This window comes from Rhinatrema bivittatum, chromosome 1, assembly GCF_901001135.1.
Source record: "Rhinatrema bivittatum chromosome 1, aRhiBiv1.1, whole genome shotgun sequence".
NCBI lineage: Eukaryota > Metazoa > Chordata > Amphibia > Gymnophiona > Rhinatrematidae > Rhinatrema > Rhinatrema bivittatum.
The window spans coordinates 197,550,828-197,570,770 of record NC_042615.1 but is presented as its reverse complement, the minus strand read 5'-3'; the positions used below and the strand labels follow the sequence as shown (position 1 = coordinate 197,570,770).

Sequence of the window (19,943 nt, the reverse complement as noted above, 5' to 3'; positions counted from 1 at the left end):
GTAGGATTCCAGCCAGCATTGCTCCACTGGGACTTTATTGCTGAAATTATGTTTTTAAAACTGGAATGAGAAAATTATAAAATTACAGAGGGAAGTAAATTGGGATTTAAAAAACAATTAAACCACACACAAAAATAGTCTTCCATCATGGCATGTTTAGTATTTTTAGTACATTGATGTTTATTTTTTCTACAATTAGACATCAGTAGATAAATAACACATAATATTCCATAGATCAATCTATCTCAAAAACATCATAAAACACCCACCAGCAATGCAAACTACAACAAATGCCTCATTAAAAATCCATATCTCATCTATCCTTGTACCAACTAACTTGTTCCAAAAAAAAAAACAAACAAAAAACAAAACACTTATTAACCCTTCCTACTGATAATATCTACCCTCACCTCATATCTCCATCATCCATATCTCAGCTCCTAAGAAAAAGAAAAACTGCCACTCCAAACTAACTTGCATTTGAAACAGTAACCGTGCTGCACCAGCATCTTGAACAATGCCCCTGACTTGAATTAAAATAAACGCAAAACAGGGAAGTTAGAATGTACCGATAGAGAAACTGTGGTAAGGATTGGAGTAGCCCAGATGGATTTAAAGAAAGAGTACACAGATATGAATGACTCCAGACTGCTTCTATCATCTGTTAATAAGCAGGCTGTGAAAACAAAAATAAAAAACATATTGTAAAATGTCTATATTCAAATACCAGAAGTATGAGAAAAAAGATTGGAGAGTTAGAATGTATGACACTTAATAAAGATTTATTTATTTTATTTATTTAGAGGCTTTTTTATACCGACTTTAGTGGGTACATCATATCAGTTTACATCAAACAGTAGATGGAAAATACAAATAACAGGGAAGATGGGCAGGGGACAACATAGTGCAACAACTAAAGTAAAAACTAAAAAGGAGAAAAAGAAAGAAAACTGGAGGGATAACATGTTAACGTAATGTAAAAAATTAACTAAGAGGCAAAAGTTTGTAGTAATGAGTTAAAGGTGTAACATAATAGGCATATCAGAGACTTGGTGAAAGAAGGATAACCAGTGGGACACTGTGATACAAGTGTACAAATTATATCAATATAGCAGGGCACTATATGTTAAGAATGGCATACATGTTCTGTATGCATGATAGGTTCTGCAGAAAACAAACTGCTTTCTGGAATCCTTATTACTAGAAACTCCAAGTGTGACTGGGAAGGTTATAGTAGTGGGAGTATACTATCACATACCTGGCAGGATGAGGAAACAGACTGTAAAATGCTAACAGAGATTAAACAGGTAATAGAACTGACAAAACAATAATAGAAGATTTCAGTTACTGGACATGTAACTTCAGGACATGCTAAAGAGTTAAAGTTCCTTGATGCCATTAAAAGGCTGCTTCATGCAACAGCTGGTCATGGATCCAACAAGAGGGGAACTATTTTAGACCTAGTTTTCAGTGGAAAACAGGGCATGGTGCAAGGGGTGGCTCCTCCTAGTGATGTCATCCCCGACATTTCCTCTTCAGCCCTACAAAAGGGCTCAGCCTTCAGTTCTTCTTTGCCTTCGCAAGGAGTCAGTGATGGAGCTGGACTGTTCCTGGATCCTCTGTTCCAGTTCTTCGGTCCAGGAGATTCCGATGTCCTCCTCCACTTCTTCAAGGCACTCTCTTCTTCGTGGGAAATCCCTTTTCTTCATTTGTGGTTCCTGATCCTTTGTCTTTTTCTTTGTTCTATGTTTTGGTCTCTCACCGGATCCTAAGTCCTTGTCTTCAGATGCCTTCATCGTAGAAACCTTCCTAATGTCCTTACCTTCAGATCTTCCTGAAGTCCTCCCGTCTGATGTCCTGTCTCTTCTGAAGTCCATCATCCAGTTGTTCTGCCTCTTGGTGCCTCCTCAATGCTCTTGGTTGAGTGACCTGGGGGTCCGAAGTCCAGATGTCTCAGATGTCTTGTTCTCCAGTTCTCTCAACACCTCCTTGATGCTCTTGACTAAGTGTCTGGGGGGGTTGCAGTCCAGATGTCCTGACGTTCCAGATGTCTTCGTGTACAGATGTCCTTGTCTTCAGATTCCTTTGACGTCCTCATCTTCAGATCTTTCGCTTTCGAGCGTTCAGACCTTTTGGATCCCTCGTCAGGGTAGCCTTCTTCTTGGAAGTCCTGGTTCCAGATTTACCTCCTAGTGGGCCGTCCTCTCTTCATCTTCGGTATGACCTTCTGATTTGTCTTCCGCGCTGGCTCTGAAGCCTTCGCTTCTGTAGGTTGGCCTGCGTCGATCACGCCAGGTCTCCGAAGCTCAGTCCAGGACGGTTGCTGCTTGGCCGGATTCCTATTCATACTGAGTTTTAACTCTTCTGTCATCTGTCCACTCATCAAGTGGCTTCATCAGTGTCCCTGATGTTCTTCTCTTCAGCCTTGCCTCAACCTTATCAAATATCATCTGACCCTGTCTTCAAGTATCATCTGATCATGTCTTCAAGTATCGTCTGTTCATGTTTTCAAGAGTCTTCGTCTGATTGTGTCTTCAGTCTTCAAGTCTTGTTCCAGTATCATCACCTGTCCTTGACCTCTGTCCATCCTGGCGCATTTGCCATTCCTGTACGGCAGGACCGAAAGGGCTATTGATGTGGCCGGAGGGCTACCCCAGAGACCAGCATTGCATTGTTGGGTCTCTTCTGATGTATCTGGTTCGGCGGAGGTCAGAGTCCCTGGTCTTCAGCCTGTCTGCCTGTGCTTGGACATGTCTCACCTGTCTCAGCGCTTCTACAGAGCTCTCTGCAGTCGCGTCTTGGTCCAAGGGCACACAACTTTCCCCGGAATTGGGATCGCTCCTTAGCACTCCCTTAACACTCACCTCATTCTACAGCGATGGTCAAGAAAGGAAATAGAATGTTAGAAATTATTTGGAAAGGAATGGAGGATAAAACTGAAACTATCATAATTCTTCTGTATCAATCTATGTTGGAATTACCCCTTGAGTACTATGTGCAGTTTTGATAACTTCATCCCAAAAAAGATATAGTGAAACCAGAAAAGTTACAGAGAAGAGCAACAAAAATGATAGTGGGTATGGATCAGCTCCCGTTTGAAGAAAGGCTAAATAGGTTAGGACTTATCAGCTTGGAAAAGAGATGACTGAAAGGATATTTGATAGAAGTTTATAAAATCATTAGCAGGTTGGAACAAGTAAATAGGGAACAACATGAAACTAATAACCAGCAGAAGTAAAACAAATTGTAGAAAATATTTTTCACCTAGTGCACAATCAAGCAGTGGAATCTGTTGTGAAATTTCTTGCCAGAGGACATGGTCAAAGCAACTCACATAGCAAGGTTTAAAAGAGGTTTGAACAAGTTCCTGGAGGAAAAGTCCATAAACAGTTATTGGCCAGGTAGAACTGAGATAGCCATTGCTTATTCCTGGGATGAGTAACAAGAAATAGATCTACTTTTTGGACTCCGCTGGGTACTTGTGGCCCAAACTAATCACTGTCAGAAATGTATCTATACTGAGACTCACACACCTACATGAACTTGTTGCTTGGATAAGTCTTTGGAGTTTAATTTTTTTTTAACTTTTCAATAACATAGCTTTTTTTTCTTGCTGAGAGTTTCTGCATAATTTATGATTTCTTGGTTTGAACTCTTTGTTTTTTCTAGTTATATAAAACTTAAGAATCTGTTTCTATTTATTTATTTATTTATTTATTTAACATTTTTATATACCGGGATTCATGCAAAATTTACATATCATCTCGGTTTACATTGTAACCTTTTTTATTTTAGCCTTTTTTATTTTAGCCTTTTTTATTTTAGCTTTTTTATTTTAGCTGTCATAACATATCTTACTATTTTTCTTGCTGGGAATTTCTGCATAATTTGTGTTTGCTTAGCTTGAAATCTTTTTTTTTTCTGGCTATATAGAACTTGAGAATTGTGTTTATTAAAAACAGAAAAAATGGGGTTTGAATCTGCAGATGTTGTTTATTCCCTTCCTCCCCCAATCACCCCTAGGATGTTTTCTTCTTAAATAGTTCTTCCAAAGATTTAGGTTACATGAATAATATAAGACCCAAATGCCAGTGTAACAACTTATATATTAGTCACTTATTAGCAGAATGTCTTTTATCAGTGTGACAATTGTGGTGTTTATGTCCCAAGGCCTAGCATTTGGAGATTTAAGGGTTGTTCAATTGGCCTTCAGCTGTCTGCAGTGAAAAAGGAACTGACTCATCTGAAAGAGGAATTGTCTAGTTTTCAAAAAACCACCCCTACCTTGCAGCTTCCAGAATATCTCCCCCAACTCCCACAGAGTATTCCAAAACCCAGGAATAAATGGTTTACTATGGACTCTGGTAGAACAAGACCTGTGACCCAGAGATATCCAGTTTCCCCGACTGTGGAGCATCCAGGATATCTGCCTCCACTCCACAGAGGAGTCAGACATCCAGGAATAAATAGATTACAGTGGGCTCTGGCATAGTAAGACTTATGATGAAGAATCATCCACTCTCCCCAATGATTCCTTTGCATGCTGCCTTTTCTACCATGGAAAATGAAGAAGCTCCAGCAGCAGAAAATGAAGTGTTTGAAAGGGCAGACTTCACCCAATGCACCCAGAAACCCTTTAACCATTATCAGATACCTTAAAAGAAAGCTTCATCTGCAGGGAAACTTTGGAAGAACTCAGCTAGAAGAAATGCAAAATAGGAAGTCAATGCAATTATAGAAGAAAATAGGGACTCTAATATTAATGTTATCATCCATCTGGGGACCAATGACTTCACTAGAAATGATATCTAAGCAGTACAGAAAGATTTCCAAAATCTAGGAAAGAAGATTAGAAACATGGCAAAGACTATTGCCTTTTCTGAAGTATTACTTGTTCGTAGAAAGGGAAAAGAAAAGCTAAGCTATATAGATAATTTTTCATTCCCTGTACGTACCTGGATCAGTCCAGACAGTGGGTTATGTCCCCAATCCAGCAGATGGAGTCAGCACAAGCTTTGAGGGGGCGTATCCATATATACTACTACCCCCTCTGCAGGAGTTCAGTATCTTCTGACTCCAGCAGATGCGAGTAGGGGAATCAGGCTTCCCCTCCTTTTCCTTCACTTTCTTGCTTGATTATGGCTTGTTGTTGTCTTTTTCTGTGGATCAAGTTTGTATCAAGTTTGTATTAAGTTTAAAAAAAAAAAAAAAAAAAGGCAGAGTTCTTTCAACTTCTGGGGAGTGGCTTATCTTCCTTGTCTCTTCTCTGCGGCCTTGCTGTTTATTTCTCGTTGCAGCCAGGGGTAAGTTTGTTTTTCCTTTGTAGTTTTTTCCTTTACAGCTCAGCCCCTGGTGCCCGCGAAAGCCGGTGGAGCCGGCCTCTTCGCTCTTTACTCCCTCACCCGCGGCCATTTTACAGCTCCTCATGGGCTGCTGAGCCATTTAGGGAAAGATGTCTGGGGCGGGTCGTGTGGCCAGGAAGGCCCCCCCCCCCCCGCGGCACCCTCCTCTATTTTCAGACAGCGGGCAGTGCGGGCCGACCGGGCCCCCCCGCAGCGGCGCCTTTGTGCGCGTGGCCCCCCCCGTGGCTTTTTCTTTTCTCCTGCAGCGATCCCGATGCCGCGGCCGTCCCGCTGTGCGGCCTGCGGAGACCCGGGGTCCCGGATTTCCCGGGAGGGCATCTGTGCATGATGCCTTCCCGGGGGGGAAGGTACCTCACAGTCCCTGACTGATTTCTCTTTTTTGCCCGGGCGGTGCGGGCCGGCCACTCCGCCATTTTTGGCGGGAAAGGCGGCCATTTTACATTCTGAGCGCCCTGAGGCGCAGGCCACGAGGGGGAACGGATCCCTGGAGGCCACGAGGGAGAACGGATCCCTGGAGGACTCTACCAGCGGGGGTGTTCCCCCGATTTTGGTGCAGGAACCAAGCACCCAGAGCCAGGGAGCAGGAACCACGCCGCCCCCGAAGCGCACCCGAGCAGGCCGGGGTTCTCTCCGGAGTTTATCCTGCTCATGCATACCGCTTATCTGCAGGGGCTGGAAGCACCTGTGGGACCCCCCCCCCCCCCCCTCCTAAGATCCCTCGGATGTCGCCCTCGACGCCGGCCCCCCCCGACCCTCCGGGAGTGGGGGCCTCCCGCCTTCCTACCCGGGTCCGATCCACGCCCGCGGCAGTGGGGGCGGTGCCAGACCCAGCGGGACATGGACTTGACCTCCCGGACGGGGGACAAGGGGACGGCACACAGGAGGGGGATGATCCGCGTACCCTACGCCTCTTCCAGAGGGAAGAGCTGGACGACCTCATCCCGCAGATCATCCAAGAATTAGATTTGGATCCGCCACCAGACCCGCCTGCCCCAGTAGCTCCCGCTGTCATCACTTCTTCAAGGAAGGGAGATCCTGTCCTGGCGGCACTCCGGCCGAGGGCTCGGGCTTTTCCCATTCATGACTCGTTTTTACAACTTCTCACCAGGGAATGGGACACCCCGGAGGCCTCCCTGAAGAGCAGCCGGGCTATGGAAAAGCTGTACCCGCTCCCCGAAGATTTTCTGGACCTCATCAAGGTCCCAAAGGTGGACTCCGCAGTGTCGGCGGTCACGAAGAGGACGACTATCCCAGTGACGGGAGGTGCGGCGTTGCGGGACACACAGGATCGTAAGTTGGAAGTTTTCCTTAAGCGGGTTTTCGAGGTCTCCGCTCTGGGTATGCGGGCGGTGATGTGCAGTTCGCTTGCCCAGCGGGCTAGTCTCCTTTGGGTGCAACAACTCCTCACGTCTCAGAACCTGCCGTCCGATGAGGCTGCCCAGGCAGATCGGCTAGAAGCCGCAGTGGCGTATGGGGCGGACGCCTCGTACGACCTTTTTCGGGTCCTCGCAAGATCCATGGTTTCGGTAGTGGCAGCACGATGACTACTGTGGCTACGCAATTGGGCGTCTGATACGTCCTCTAAGTCCAGTCTGGGCTCTCTTCCCTTCAGGGGCAAGTTCCTCTTCGGGGAGGATTTGGACCAGATCATCAAGTCCCTGGGGGAGAACGCTGTTCATCGGCTGCCGGAGGATAGGTTTCGACCATCCAGAGCGTTTTCTTCTTCTCGGACCAGAGCCAGAGCGCAACGGCGCTACAGGGGCTACAGACAGACGGGCTCCCGGCCATCCGCCCCCAGGTCTCAGCCCTGGTTGCACGCCTTCCGCGGGCATCGGCCCGCACGCACTACTCCCGGAACCGGGAACCCCTATACCAAGTCTTCACAATGATGCCAGTCTCGCCCACTCCCCTGTCCCCAGGATTGGGGACCGACTAACGTATTTCTAAGCGGAGTGGGCACGGATCACCTCGGACCAGTGGGTCCTGGATACCATAAAACACGGCTACGCATTGGAATTTGTCCGCCCCCCGCAGGGAAGGTTCATCTTTTCCCCTGTGGCTCGGACCTCAAGAGAGGAGCGGTGCAGCTGACTCTGGACAGACTCCGGGAGATAGGCGCTACTGCGCCCGTGCCCTTCGGAGAGGTGGGCTCGGGCCACTATTCCATCTATTTCGTCGTACCAAAGAAGGACGGTTCCTTCCGGCCTATCCTAGTCCTCAAGGAAGTCAACAAATCCCTTCGAGTCTTTCGGTTCCGCATGGAAACGCTCCGGTCAGTGATTGCGGCGGTGCATCGGGGGGAGTTCCTCGCCTCCCTGGACTTAACGGAGGCCTACCTGCACATTCCCATCCGCCCGGACCACCACAGTTTCCTTCGTTTCAAAATTCTGGACCAGCATTTTCAGTTCACGGCTCTCGCGTTTGGATTGGCGCCGGCGCTGCACACCTTCACCAAGATCATGGTAGTTGTGACGGCAGCTCTCCGGAAGGAGGGCATCCTGGTTCATCCTTATCTGGACGATTGGCTCCTCCGGGCGAAGTCATTCGATCATGGACGCTCAGCGGTGACTCGAGTAGTACGGTTTCTACATTCCCTGGGATGGGTAGTGAACTTCTCCAAGAGCTCCCTCATGCCCTCGCAACGCTTGGGTTTTTTTTTGGGGGCAACTTTCGACACCCTACTGGGCAAAGTTTTTCTGCGCCAGGACAAAGCTCAATCCTTGCGGGATCACACACGACGGTTCTCTGCGTTACCAGAGCCCACCTCCTGGGACTACCTGCAACTCCTGGGAGTGATGGGGTCCACCATCGACCTTGTACCTTGGGCTTTCGCGCACCTCAGGACCTTACAGTGGGCGCTCTTCTCCCGTTGGAAACCAGTATTGCAGGACTATCAGATGATTCTCCCGCTCCCACAGAATGCCAGGGACAGTCTGGGCTGGTGGTTGGATCCGCCGAACCTGGCCCGTGGCATGTCCCTCGATCTGCCAAATTGGGTGGTGGTGACCACCTATGCCAGTCTAGCAGGCTGGGGTGCAGTCTGCGATCGAAGCGCCACGCAGGGGACGTGGTCCACGGTGGAGGCGAAGTGGTCAATCAACCGTCTGGAAACCAGAGCGGTCCGGCTAGCTCTGCGACATTTCCTCCCGCTTCTTCGGAACCGAGAAGTCAGAATCCTATCGGACAACGCTACCACCGTGGTCTACATCAACCGACAAGGAGGCACGCGCAGCCCGCAGGTCGCGCTCGAGGCGGCGCTGCTGATGCAATGGGCGGAGCGTCATCTCGTCCGGCAGGCAGCCTCGCACGTCGCCGGTGTGGACAACGTCCAGGCGGACTTCCTCAGTTGTCAACTGCTGGACCCGGAGAGTGGTCTCTCTCCGACAAAGCAATGCAACTTCTCGTCCATCGGTGGGGGGCCCCCCACTTGGATCTGATGGCGTCCGCTCTCAACGCCAAGGCTCCATGCTTCTTCAGTCGCCGGAGAGAGCGCGGAGGGAGTGGATGCCCTGGTCCTCCCGTGGCCGCCATATCTTTCTTTTCCACCATGGCCCCTGGTGGGCAGGATGCTCCGCAGAATAGAAAGCCATCAGGGGACCGTGGTTTTCATCACCCCAGAATGGCCCAGGCGACCCTGGTTTGCGGACCTGCTACAGCTGGTGATCGACGGGCCAATCAGGCTGGGGCACCTCCCCCAGCTCCTACATCAGGGCCCGGTATTTTTCGAGCAGGCAGAATTCTTCTGTCTTGCAGCCTGGCTTTTGAGAGGCGCCGCCTCCGGCGTCGGGGCTACCTGGAGGCGGTAGTATCCACGCTATTGCGGACACGAAAGACATCGGCCTATGTTCGAGTCTGGAAGGTGTTCGAGCTGTGGTGTACCAGCCAGGCCACGAGACCCGCTAAGGCTTCTGTACCTCAGATCCTTCAGTTTCTACAGGCGGGGGTGGAAAAAGGGCTCACCTATAATTCACTATGGGTTCAGGTGGCCGCCCTTGGTTCGCTGTTGAGCGATGGGGGCTCTCTTCTACAGCATCCTGACATTGCTCGTTTTCTCAAGGGTGTCAAGCATATGCGTCCTCCGTTACGGGACCCTTGTCCCTCCTGGAGTCTTAACCTTGTGCTTTGCTCCCTGTCGGGACCACCGTTCGAGCTGCTGCGCAGCGCAACGATAAAGGATCTCACTCTCAAGACTGTATTTCTTGTGACCATCTGTTCCGCTCGACGCATCTCGGAGATGCAGGCTCTGTTGTGTAGAGAGCCCTATCTCCGTTTCTCCGACTCTGGAGTTTCGCTTCGCACCGTTCCCTCCTTCCTTCCGAAGGTGGTTTCTGCATTCCATGTGAACCAGACGGTGGAGTTGCTGTCCTTCTCTTCCTCAGAGCCGAAGTCTCTCCGTCTCTTGAATGTCAAGCGCACTCTGCGCCTCTATCTGGAGGCTACAAATGAGTTCCGAACCTCTGACCATCTCTTTGTACTCTGGGCCGGTCCTAAGAAGGGGTCTCAGGCCTCGAAGACTACCATTGCCAGATGGCTGAAGGCCGGCATTGCTGCTTCTTACATTGGGGCAGGTCGGACTCCCCCACCCGGAATCGTAGCGCATTCTACACGTTCTCAGGCGGCTTCCTGGGCGGAGGTTCGCTCGGTATCCTCGCAGGAAATTTGTAGGGCAGCCACCTGGAAATCGTTACACACGTTCTCGAGGCACTATCGTCTGCACCTCGCCTCTTCAGTCTCTAGACACTTTGGCGAGCAGGTTCTCCGAGCAGGCCTCGCAGGACCCCACCCGATTTAGGGAAGCTTGGGTACATCCCACTGTCTGGACTGATCCAGGTACGTACAGGGAAAAGAAAATTATTATTTACCTGCTAATTTTCGTTCCTGTAGTACCATGGATCAGTCCAGACGCCCACCGCGTTTGGGTTCTTGATCCTGCTCAGCTCTGCGCTGCTTCTTGCTCGCAGTGTTCTGTGTCTTCACAGTTGTTTCTTTTCGCTGTTTTTCACAGCTCCCTACAAGTTGGTAGGATGTTTGCAGTTACTTGTTGCGGTTACAATTGTTTTCATTATCTGTTTCCACAAACTTGATCCTTCGGGGGTTTCTACTCGGGCTTTGATATACTCGATACTGAACTCCTGCAGAGGGGGTAGTAGTATATATGGATACGCCCCCTCAAAGCTTGTGCTGACTCCATCTGCTGGATTGGGGACATAACCCACTGTCTGGACTGATCCATGGTACTACAGGAACGAAAATTAGCAGGTAAATAATAATTTTCTTATACATGGCTCAAAACAGGGTGTAAAGAAAGTGATTTTGGAAACGTAGGCGTCTGGGGCCATGTATTGAGCAGTAAAAGGCTATCTGATAAAGATGAAATTTAATGTGGACAAGTGCAAGGTGATATATATAGGGAAAAATAATCCATGCTGTAGCTATATGATGTTAGGTTCCATATTAGGAGCTACCACCCAGGAAAAAGATGTAGGCGTCATGGTGGATAAGACATTGAAATTGTCAGCTCAGTGTGCTGCGGCAGTCAAAAAAGCAAAAAAAATGTTAGGAATTATTAGGAAGGGAATGGCAAGTAAAACAGTGGATGTCATAATGCCTCTGTATCACTCTGTATCACTCCATGAATGCTGTTTGCAATTCTGGTTGCTGCATCTCAAAAAAGATATAGTTGCACTGGGGAAAGTGCAGAGAAGGGCAACCAAAAAGTTAAGGGGCATGGAATGGCTTCCCTGTGAGGAAAGGCTAAGGAGGTTAGGGCTGTTCAGCTTGGAGAACAAATGGCTGAGAGGAAATATGATAGAGGTCTACACAATCATGAAAGGACTTGAACTGGTAAATGTGAAACTGTTATTTACTCTCTCAGATAATAGAAGGACTAGGGGCACTCCATGAAGTTAACAAGTAGCTCATTTTAAAAAATTGGAGAAAATTATTTTTCACTCTACGCATAGTTAAGCTCTGGAATTCATTGCCAGAGGATGTGGTTATGGCAGTTAGTGTTACTGTGTTTAAAAAAAGTTTGGATAAGTTCCTAGAGGAGAAGACCATAAACTGCTATTAATCAATAAGGAATAGTAGCTTGGGATCTATTTAATATTTGGATATTTGCCATATACTTGCGACTTTGATTGGCCAATGATGGACACAGGATGCTGGGCTTGACCCAGTTTGGCATATCTTATGTTCTAACCTGGGAAGTGGAAAACCCAACTTGTGCGTTAAACTCTATAATAGGGTACCATCAAGCTAGGGTGAGATAACATAGTACAGAATTTCATCTTTTTGAGACTTTCCTCACTCCAAAAGATGTCAAATCTTCACCAAGGTGTACTGTGCTGTTCATATGTCTTACTCTACATACAAAACTGGCCCCTAAATCACCATCAACACCTCACCTCGACCTATTAGGTGGCCCTTCTATAGAGATATAATTAGGTGCACACAGTGAGGCTCTACCCAGAGGTGCTCTCTCTTTCTCTCTCCCCCCTCTCCCCCTTCCCCTCCAAGCCCAGAAATGGCCAAAATGCAATTCCAAAAATTTATCACAAATTGCGTTATGGCCATTTCGGGCATATTGCATAGCCTAACACCAGGAAAAAAGATGTAGTTATTTTCGACGTTAAAACCGTGCGATAGCATGCGTTATGCTATCACACGGTGCAATATTGCCCCTAATTTAACTAAATCCCGCCCCAACTCCCCCCCCCCCAAAAGATTTGCATTTGCACCATGCGTTACCATACTTTTCGCGTGTGTTATGGCATTAACACGTGCGTTAACGCCATAATGCTTTTTGATGAATGATGGGGTTAGATTTAAGCCCTCTGGGGATAGGGAAATACCTACAGTACCTGAATGTAATCCGCTTTGAAATGCTGAAAAAAGTATGAAAAGTGGAATATAAACATCTACATAAATAAATAAATAGATATCTGTGAATAAATATTTCTTCATATTACTCCTCAGTTCACCTGCTTTGAGCCTCTTATGACCCTTGTTTAAGAAATTCCTTTCTACTGAAAATTATTTTCTTATGTATTATTATGGTTATCAGGTATTTGAATATTTCTATCATATACCCCCTCTATACTCTTGTCTAGCACATACATATTTCTCAGAGGACAAACCAGCTGTTAGTCCTCACATGTGTATGACATTATTAGATACAGCCCAGCACAGAAATTTGATTTCAAAGTTTCTTGAAACTTGGAGCTTGCTCTCCTACCACGAATCTGTACATGGGCTGCTCAGTCTCATCTTTTTTGTGCATCCCACAGATTATGAATCTTCTCTCTCTCCTGCAATTAGGGAATGGTTTGCTTCCCAGAAGTCCAGGAATCAGTCTTCACAGGACTTTGTAGTCTTTTCTTACCCCTTTAGTCACTTTCAGTAGGTTTTGAGCATTTTGTAAGTTCTTTTTCTTTTTTACAGCAGGTGCATGGGACACCAGCATTGGTGCAACTAGGCAGCATCAGTCATGGTTTTTCTCCCATTATCAAGTCATTTGATTTTGCTGTATTAATTTTTTGTCTGATGTCTCAGAAGGAAAAGAAAGCCAGTGGCTTCCATATGTGCCTCCTGTGCAGGAGGTTCATGTCTATCACTAACCACCATGATATATATGTATTTTGCCTGAGGGCTGACACAACGTCCCAGCCAACCAGGCACCAGGTCACCTAGAAGGAAAAACAACACACACAACATACAGTGGGGAAAATGCTGGTTAAATTGGAATACTGGAACAACAAAAGGCAGTTCGTACAGTAGCTCAAAGTCTCCTTATACTATGTCAGAGTTACACTGGCCACCCAGCACCATCCATTGCAACACAAAATCAATTCTCATTTGAGGCTGTGGCAGTAGGGGCCCCGAGGACACCCTGCAGACTCCATGTCCTCCCAGAAAGGGTCCCTTGAGGCTACTGCCCAAAATCCATAAGCAGGGAATCTCTTCTTTGAACAGCAGCAGGGCACTGCTCTCTTTGTCTCTGCTGGCTCCAAACTGGGCTCAGCCCCTTTAAGGCAGTTTCCCTGCAAATCAGGAGTCCCTTTAAGGCTCAGGCCCTGTCCCTGCTCTCCACCAGTGGCAATCAGCTGTGCTCCTCACCTGCAGCGTGTTACTGCTGCAGCTGACAATCCCACACTCTTCTGCCATTGGTTCCTGCTGAGTCACAGGCCCCAGAACAGATAGGATGCTTCCACCGATACTGTTCCATTTCTGCACTGAGCACTCTCTCACGCAACCCAGCTCTTCTCCTCCACTCTGTTGCGTCCGTCGGTCTTCGATGGCTTCGCCCCACCTACCTCTCTCGACTTTCGGCTCCTCCTGCTCACCTTGGACTGATGGCCGCCACGGTGTCTTCCATTCTCTCCGGTGTTCCCGGAGCGGTTTTGGTGCTGCCTCACGCCATTCTCCTCAAGGTACCTTTAGGGCACGCGCGCGCACACCGCCCTCATCTTTAACTCCACGTTGGCGCGAACCTCAGGGGCGTACCTCTGTTCTGACATCACAACCTCCGGGTATATCTGCCTACAGTATTTGCTAGCTCGTTGAGTTAGCAACAGGAATCATATGGATGGGATTCGCTCTCTGTTCCTAAGCTACTCTGCCACTCCAGCTCTACTGGAACTCTTACTACCCTTCGGGGTCTCTAACGGGGTACCCGCTCCTCTGGGGCCTCTTTGCTTCTTTCAGGTGCTATCAGGAAACCGGTACTCGCTCCTCGAGGGCCCATGTTCCCTGCAACCTCTACCCTTCTACTTGGAAGAACTAACTTACAGCTACCATCAGTGAGTACAGAATCCATCTCTCTCCACAGTACTGCTTCACTGGAATCAGGTACTCGCTCCTCGAGGGCCTGCTCTCTGCTCCGGTGCCAGACCTCTCGTCTAGTGGAATATCTGTTACTGCTAAGTGAGTACAACGTTACGAGTCTCTCTGCTCTCCCTGCCTCGGAGCTTCTCCTAATTCTACATTGGGACTCTGAATGCTATTCTTATGGTGTGCTCATAACTCTCAGTCTCTTTCCACTACAGCCCTGCCCTGCAGAGGATCCACTGTTCCAGCGTTCTGTGTAAGACGTGCCCAGCCGGGCTCTACAACCACTACTCGCTACTGCCACCTCTGGCGGTGATTCAAACTGTCTAATAAAAGATTCAAATCTGTGTTTGTCTGTCCAGAGTTTAGCCTGACACCGTGGTCCCTAACGGGACTGCCCCCCATGGGCGTAGTCAGCTGCCACAGTGTCCAAGGATCCACCCAAACACCATTAACCATAACACACTCCCTGGCCTGACTGCCTCATTTGCTGCAGGGTGTAGGATGGTTAGGCTAGCTTCCTTCCGAAATCTTATTAGGAGTGTGATTGCAATATCGTGGTTCCTTCTTCACTCCGGGCTTTTCTCTCGCTATTGCAGCATTGGCAACGCGCGTGTAGTTTATGCACAGAGAAGGTATGCAATTTCTAAAGATTCCATTTCTGTATGTAAAATGCTGTTTTACTACCAGAATTGTCTTTAAAAATTGCTCTCTATATAAATAACAAATCAAATCAAATTTAAAAGTGTTCTTTTTTTAAAGGTGATGTAGTCATTCTTTACTTATGGGCATAACCCTGTGACTCTAGTGTGGAGTCAAAATTTTTTTTGAGGATTTGACTGTTGACCACTTTTATGCCACCATCTCCTGTGTGTTCATCTCCTCCATAATGTTGTTGTCTCTTGGTTCTCCTTTAGTGTGTCTCACCTTTGGGTCGTCCATAGTCCTATGTCCCTTAAGGCTCAGGTCTAGGACCCTTCCTCTTTCTATGTTTCTGAACAACCTCTTTCAGGAGGCAATTTTTAAACTGCCCATATTGGAGCAAAGCCCATGAACAATTTCTACCCATGGACTTTGCATCAGGTTTCAAAGTGAAAGTGCATACATGCTGGCACTTTGAAACTTCCCATAGGTACAAAGTTCCTGTGGACTTTTACAGTTCCTTTTCATGCAGGCACTTTTACCATAGAAAAGAATGTGAAAATATTGAAAATGCAAACCATGCATATTATTTTCCTTCTCCAATATAAACATGGCCAAGGGAAGCCCTCCCTTAAAGTAGCTAAAAGTACTTGAGTTGAGGGAGGGTCTTTTTTCCATAGCATAATCAAAATCATTCCTTGCTCTGGCCCTCCATGTCAGAACTGTAATGCATGCCTTGATCAGCACTTGCTTTGAACCAATTTACTCTCTTTGGCTCCCATTTCTCACATATTATCCCAAAATGCAGCAGCAATATTTTTTTTCTCAAATCTGAGTCCCCTTACTGGTTTTATTCCTACATTCAATTCAAGCTTCTACTTTTCTCTTGAAGAATGATACTTGCCTTTGTGTTTCTCTACTTCTCAGTCAGATTTTTAAATTATACCCTTATATACGGTAAGTTGTAGCCAGCTATTTTTAGATGAAGTTTCAATTGCAACCTAGTCAACTGAATTGTAGCATAAAATTATCCTAAATGTAGCATAACAGAGATAGATTTAAGCCTGCTATTCCTGCACATAGGGATAGTCACCTAACTTAGCAGGATAGCCAGCTGCTATTCCCCCTCCCCATGCCCAAATTAGGCACGTCTCCAGGGACGCCTATATTTTAAGTGGCTAAATATAACTGCCTTGGTGGGTTAATTTTCAAAAGCTCACATCTAACTGTTTAACTCTTGAATTTAGCAGACTAGACACTTTAAAAAATCTACCCAAATGTGGTTGAGCTCAATAGTAAAAAAAAAATTTAACTCCCAAATTTAGGTACCTAAGAGGTAAATTTTAAGACATGTTTGCCAGCTTGCGCACATGGATGCGGCGATTTTAAAACATACGCGCATATATGTGCGTGTATTTTAAAATCTTCTATTAACGAGTAGATGTACGCACAATTTCATATTGACGCACGCATACACACAAATGCTACCTCACTCGCATAAGTGGGGGGAATTTTACTAGACACAGTTCATTCCCAGTTCGTCCCAGTAAAGGAGAGACCTTCTTAACCCCCCTAGCTAACTCACCTCCCTTTTACCCTGTTAGCCTTGACCCTTAAAACCCCGCTTGCTACCCTGTCTTTTTTATTTCACAGCTTACACGCCGTCCACAGCAGAAGTAAAGTTACATGGTAGGCGACCCCAGCACCCACTTGTGCATGTAAATACTTATGCACTGAATTTATGCTTCAGACCCAGCCTGCCCATGTCCCACCCAGACCATGCCCATGCCTGGCCCCTTTTTTCAGAAAAAAGTTTTCTGTGTATAACGGGAGATACATGTGTTGTCGTGGGCCTTTTAAAATCTGCATAGCGCGCGGGGGTCAGAGACACACTTATCTCCTGGTTTTGGCACTTGTAAGGCTTTTAAAATCCACCAGTAAGTGAAGAGATTAATATTGAAAGCGGCTTTCCGCCCTTGACTTAGCTGGCTAACTTTGTATCCAGCTAAAAAATGAGTTGGATAAGTCCAGGTCACAGCGGAGACAGTTATCCAGCTAAGTTAGCCCGATAAAGCTAATTTCCATTGTTATCTGGCTGACGTAGCCAAAGAAGTTTAGGTCTGCCAGAAGCGGTCCTAAAGGTAGCTGGATAAATGTACCTGGCTATCTTGCACATAGCCGGGTATATTCAGTTGCACAGCCCGCACTGCTGAATATCTGAGCAAAGTTAGCAGGATAAGTTTATCTAGCTAAGTATCTGATTCACTAAGGGTTTTCCCCATAGATACAAAATGGGAGAAAAGCCTTAATGAATCTGGCCCTAACTTTGCTAGCTGGCTGGATGTTGAAAATGGATCCTGAAATTCCTAAGTTTGGTGCCTATTTTCAGCGAAACTTATGGGGCTAAGTTTTTAGCTGCAAATAGAGACCTAACTTAGGTGCTGGAATTTAGGATTGCTATTAATTTGCCTCGATTTAGGGTCCTATTAGGTGCCTAGTACTGAAAATAAGTACTAAGGCTTCATGTTTTTCCCAGTCCAAAATGCACCCCTGTAGCCACCCACCTTTTAGGAACTAAAACTTAGAGCCTTAATGAAACTAAGGGGGTCAATTTTCAAAGGGTTTATGCTTTTAACTTTTGGGGTTAGGCTCATAAATTGGTTGTTTTTTAAATTTTGTAGGACCGAGTGCCTAAATTTAGGCTCCTAGTTTCTTTAGGAGACTAAAAAGTGAATGGCTACAGAGGCAGAATTAGGGAGGGGAAACAAAGGAGCATTGATTTTCAGAACTAGACACCAAAATTAGGTTCCTAAATCTAAACAAATGACTAGCAGGCCTTTATTTAGGATCCCAAGTTATAGGACCCTAAATTTATGTGAATTTTCTCTAAGTTCGGCTGAAAATAGGCACCTAACTCAGGAGCCTAAATTTCGGTGCTCAGTTATTGAATATTGGCCCCTCAGAGTCTAAATTTAAGGACTCAGCCCTAGTAATTTTTCAAAAAGGCCAATTTAGGGTCCTAACTCCCAAAATTAGGCTCCTAAACCCTTTGAAAATCAGCCGCTAAATATTTGTAACTGCGGAAATGTACTAGCATAGCAGAGATATTAAAAAGCTTGCCATCAGGTTTTGAATCCCACCACACTAGGTTTTCTATCTTTAGTGCAATTAAAAGTCAGCAAACAAGTTATTGAACTAACTTATTGCATCTGTGACCCTTAATTCCACATAGCCAAGTGGGCAACCACAATTCTTTGCTGAAGACTTAAAGGTAAATTTTCAAAGAGTTAGGCGTGCACTTATTAGCAGATGTGCTCACCAGTAGCACATATTCACGTCAATGCTATTTTATAAACCTCAAACATAAATGTGCAAGTAATGGTGCACAAATAAATTTGCTCATATAAAAAAAGGGATTGCTGGGGCGTCACAGGATAGAACCAACATATGCGCATATAAGTTGCAATATTATAACCTGCCAAAAGATTTTTGTATGTCTGTGGCCTGCACATATTTACAGCTGTTAATTATCTGGTGTAAGTGAGAATAAAATTCTTTATAGCCAAATACTGACTGAATGAGGGGTCAGGGTAAACTGGGGAGAGTTCAGGCTGAAGAACCAGGAGAGTTTTGTTGACCTAGAGATAGTCTGGACAAACTGGTGGCCTCATTGATAAAACTGTTAATTTCCTTCACACGTGTGTGTTACAAAATGTGATGATTTACATATGTAATAGCTGACAAATGCTACACGAGTGGAAAATACACATGTAAATACTTAAAATTAGGAGCACAAATACTCGTGATTAGGAGATTTGTGCCACTTATCCAGATAAATTTTGACTTCTCCGGGTAAGTGGTGACTTGATTCCACTTAGCTGGATAAGTCTCAAGAGCCGCTACTTATCCAGCTAAGTAAGATACTGCTACTTATCTAGCTATGTGGAAAATACATGCTGCGTATCTTTTAGATATGTGAACACGTTGGGTATATTTAAGTGTATTTTATATAGTATGCACACACTTGTACACATGATATAAAATATATGTGCATGCTTGCACACATGTCCATATAGCTGCATATATGGGTGTACGTGCACTTGTTTTAAAGTTATCCATACTATGTGAATCTTTTGAGACCAAATTTTAAAAAGAATATTGAACCATGCAGGGTGCTTACACATACGAATGCACCCTGTTATCCACAGCTTGATAATAATTGCTAGATTGAACTTTTACTGTATGTTCACATTCAATATCACCTTAAAAGTGCCATTTATTTTTATCATAGGAGCTGATTGCTCATTATGTTTCGTTGATCCCTTTCCTGCCTGACAATGTGTCATTTTCTGGGATCTGTGACTTATGGAGTACATCAGATGTAAGTAAAGGTCTAAACTTTCATTTGATTCTGGAATTAGGGTTGACATTCTCAAAAGCCATTTTGTTATGTTCATTTGCAAAAATTTGAAGGCTATAAGGTAAAAGCATAAAAGATAAGCACATACAAACCAGAAAATTCAGAGTTCTAGGCACCCTACAATCTGGAATTCAACACCCATTGTCTTTATCACTACATCCCAATGACGTCAAATATGTTTCTGTGGGCTGGCCTCACGGCCTGTGGAAAGGGTCCAAGTTCAGTTCCTAGACCCACTCCTGCTCCTTGAGTTATCTGGGGTCCAGAGAGAGGAAGTCCCCATCATCACTTGAGAACTGCATCTATTAACCTGCTGAAGCGTGCGCCTGTGCTGGGTTATGGAAGGAATTGCGGTCCATGCACTTCCGCCAGAGATCACTATTGTTGTAAGACTGGGCTAGAGGGGAGCAGGGAAAGCAGTTATGTGTTGGAAAGTGATCCCATGAACTCTTTGGAGTCCCTTGTTGAATTATTTTATGAAAATAAAAAATGTCTTACTGAGTGAAGCAGGGCTGGCAAGAGCCCCTCCATTCTGACTACACAAACTGGGAGATGAAATAAAAAAAGAAGAAAAATCCTGGTAAATTATGAAAAATGGCTCTTGGTGCCTTGGCTCCATTAGGACACACCAACTGAGATGAAAGTAGAGCTGGGTATGCTTTGGAAGACTCGTGCATTGCTCGATCTCA

The 19,943-nt window shown here is 45.9% G+C and overlaps 1 protein-coding gene across 2 annotated transcripts in view; it reads left to right on the top strand.

Annotated features, from left to right (window-relative positions):
* The window catches only part of CC2D2A (coiled-coil and C2 domain containing 2A), a 404,582-nt gene that overhangs the window by 340,340 nt on the left and 44,299 nt on the right, over positions 1–19,943 (top strand). For both annotated transcript variants that reach the window (XM_029590744.1, XM_029590748.1), the window contains exon 30: positions 19,126–19,215. In XM_029590744.1, the coding sequence (XP_029446604.1) occupies positions 19,126–19,215 (90 nt within the window). The remainder of the gene's footprint in view (positions 1–19,125; positions 19,216–19,943) is intronic.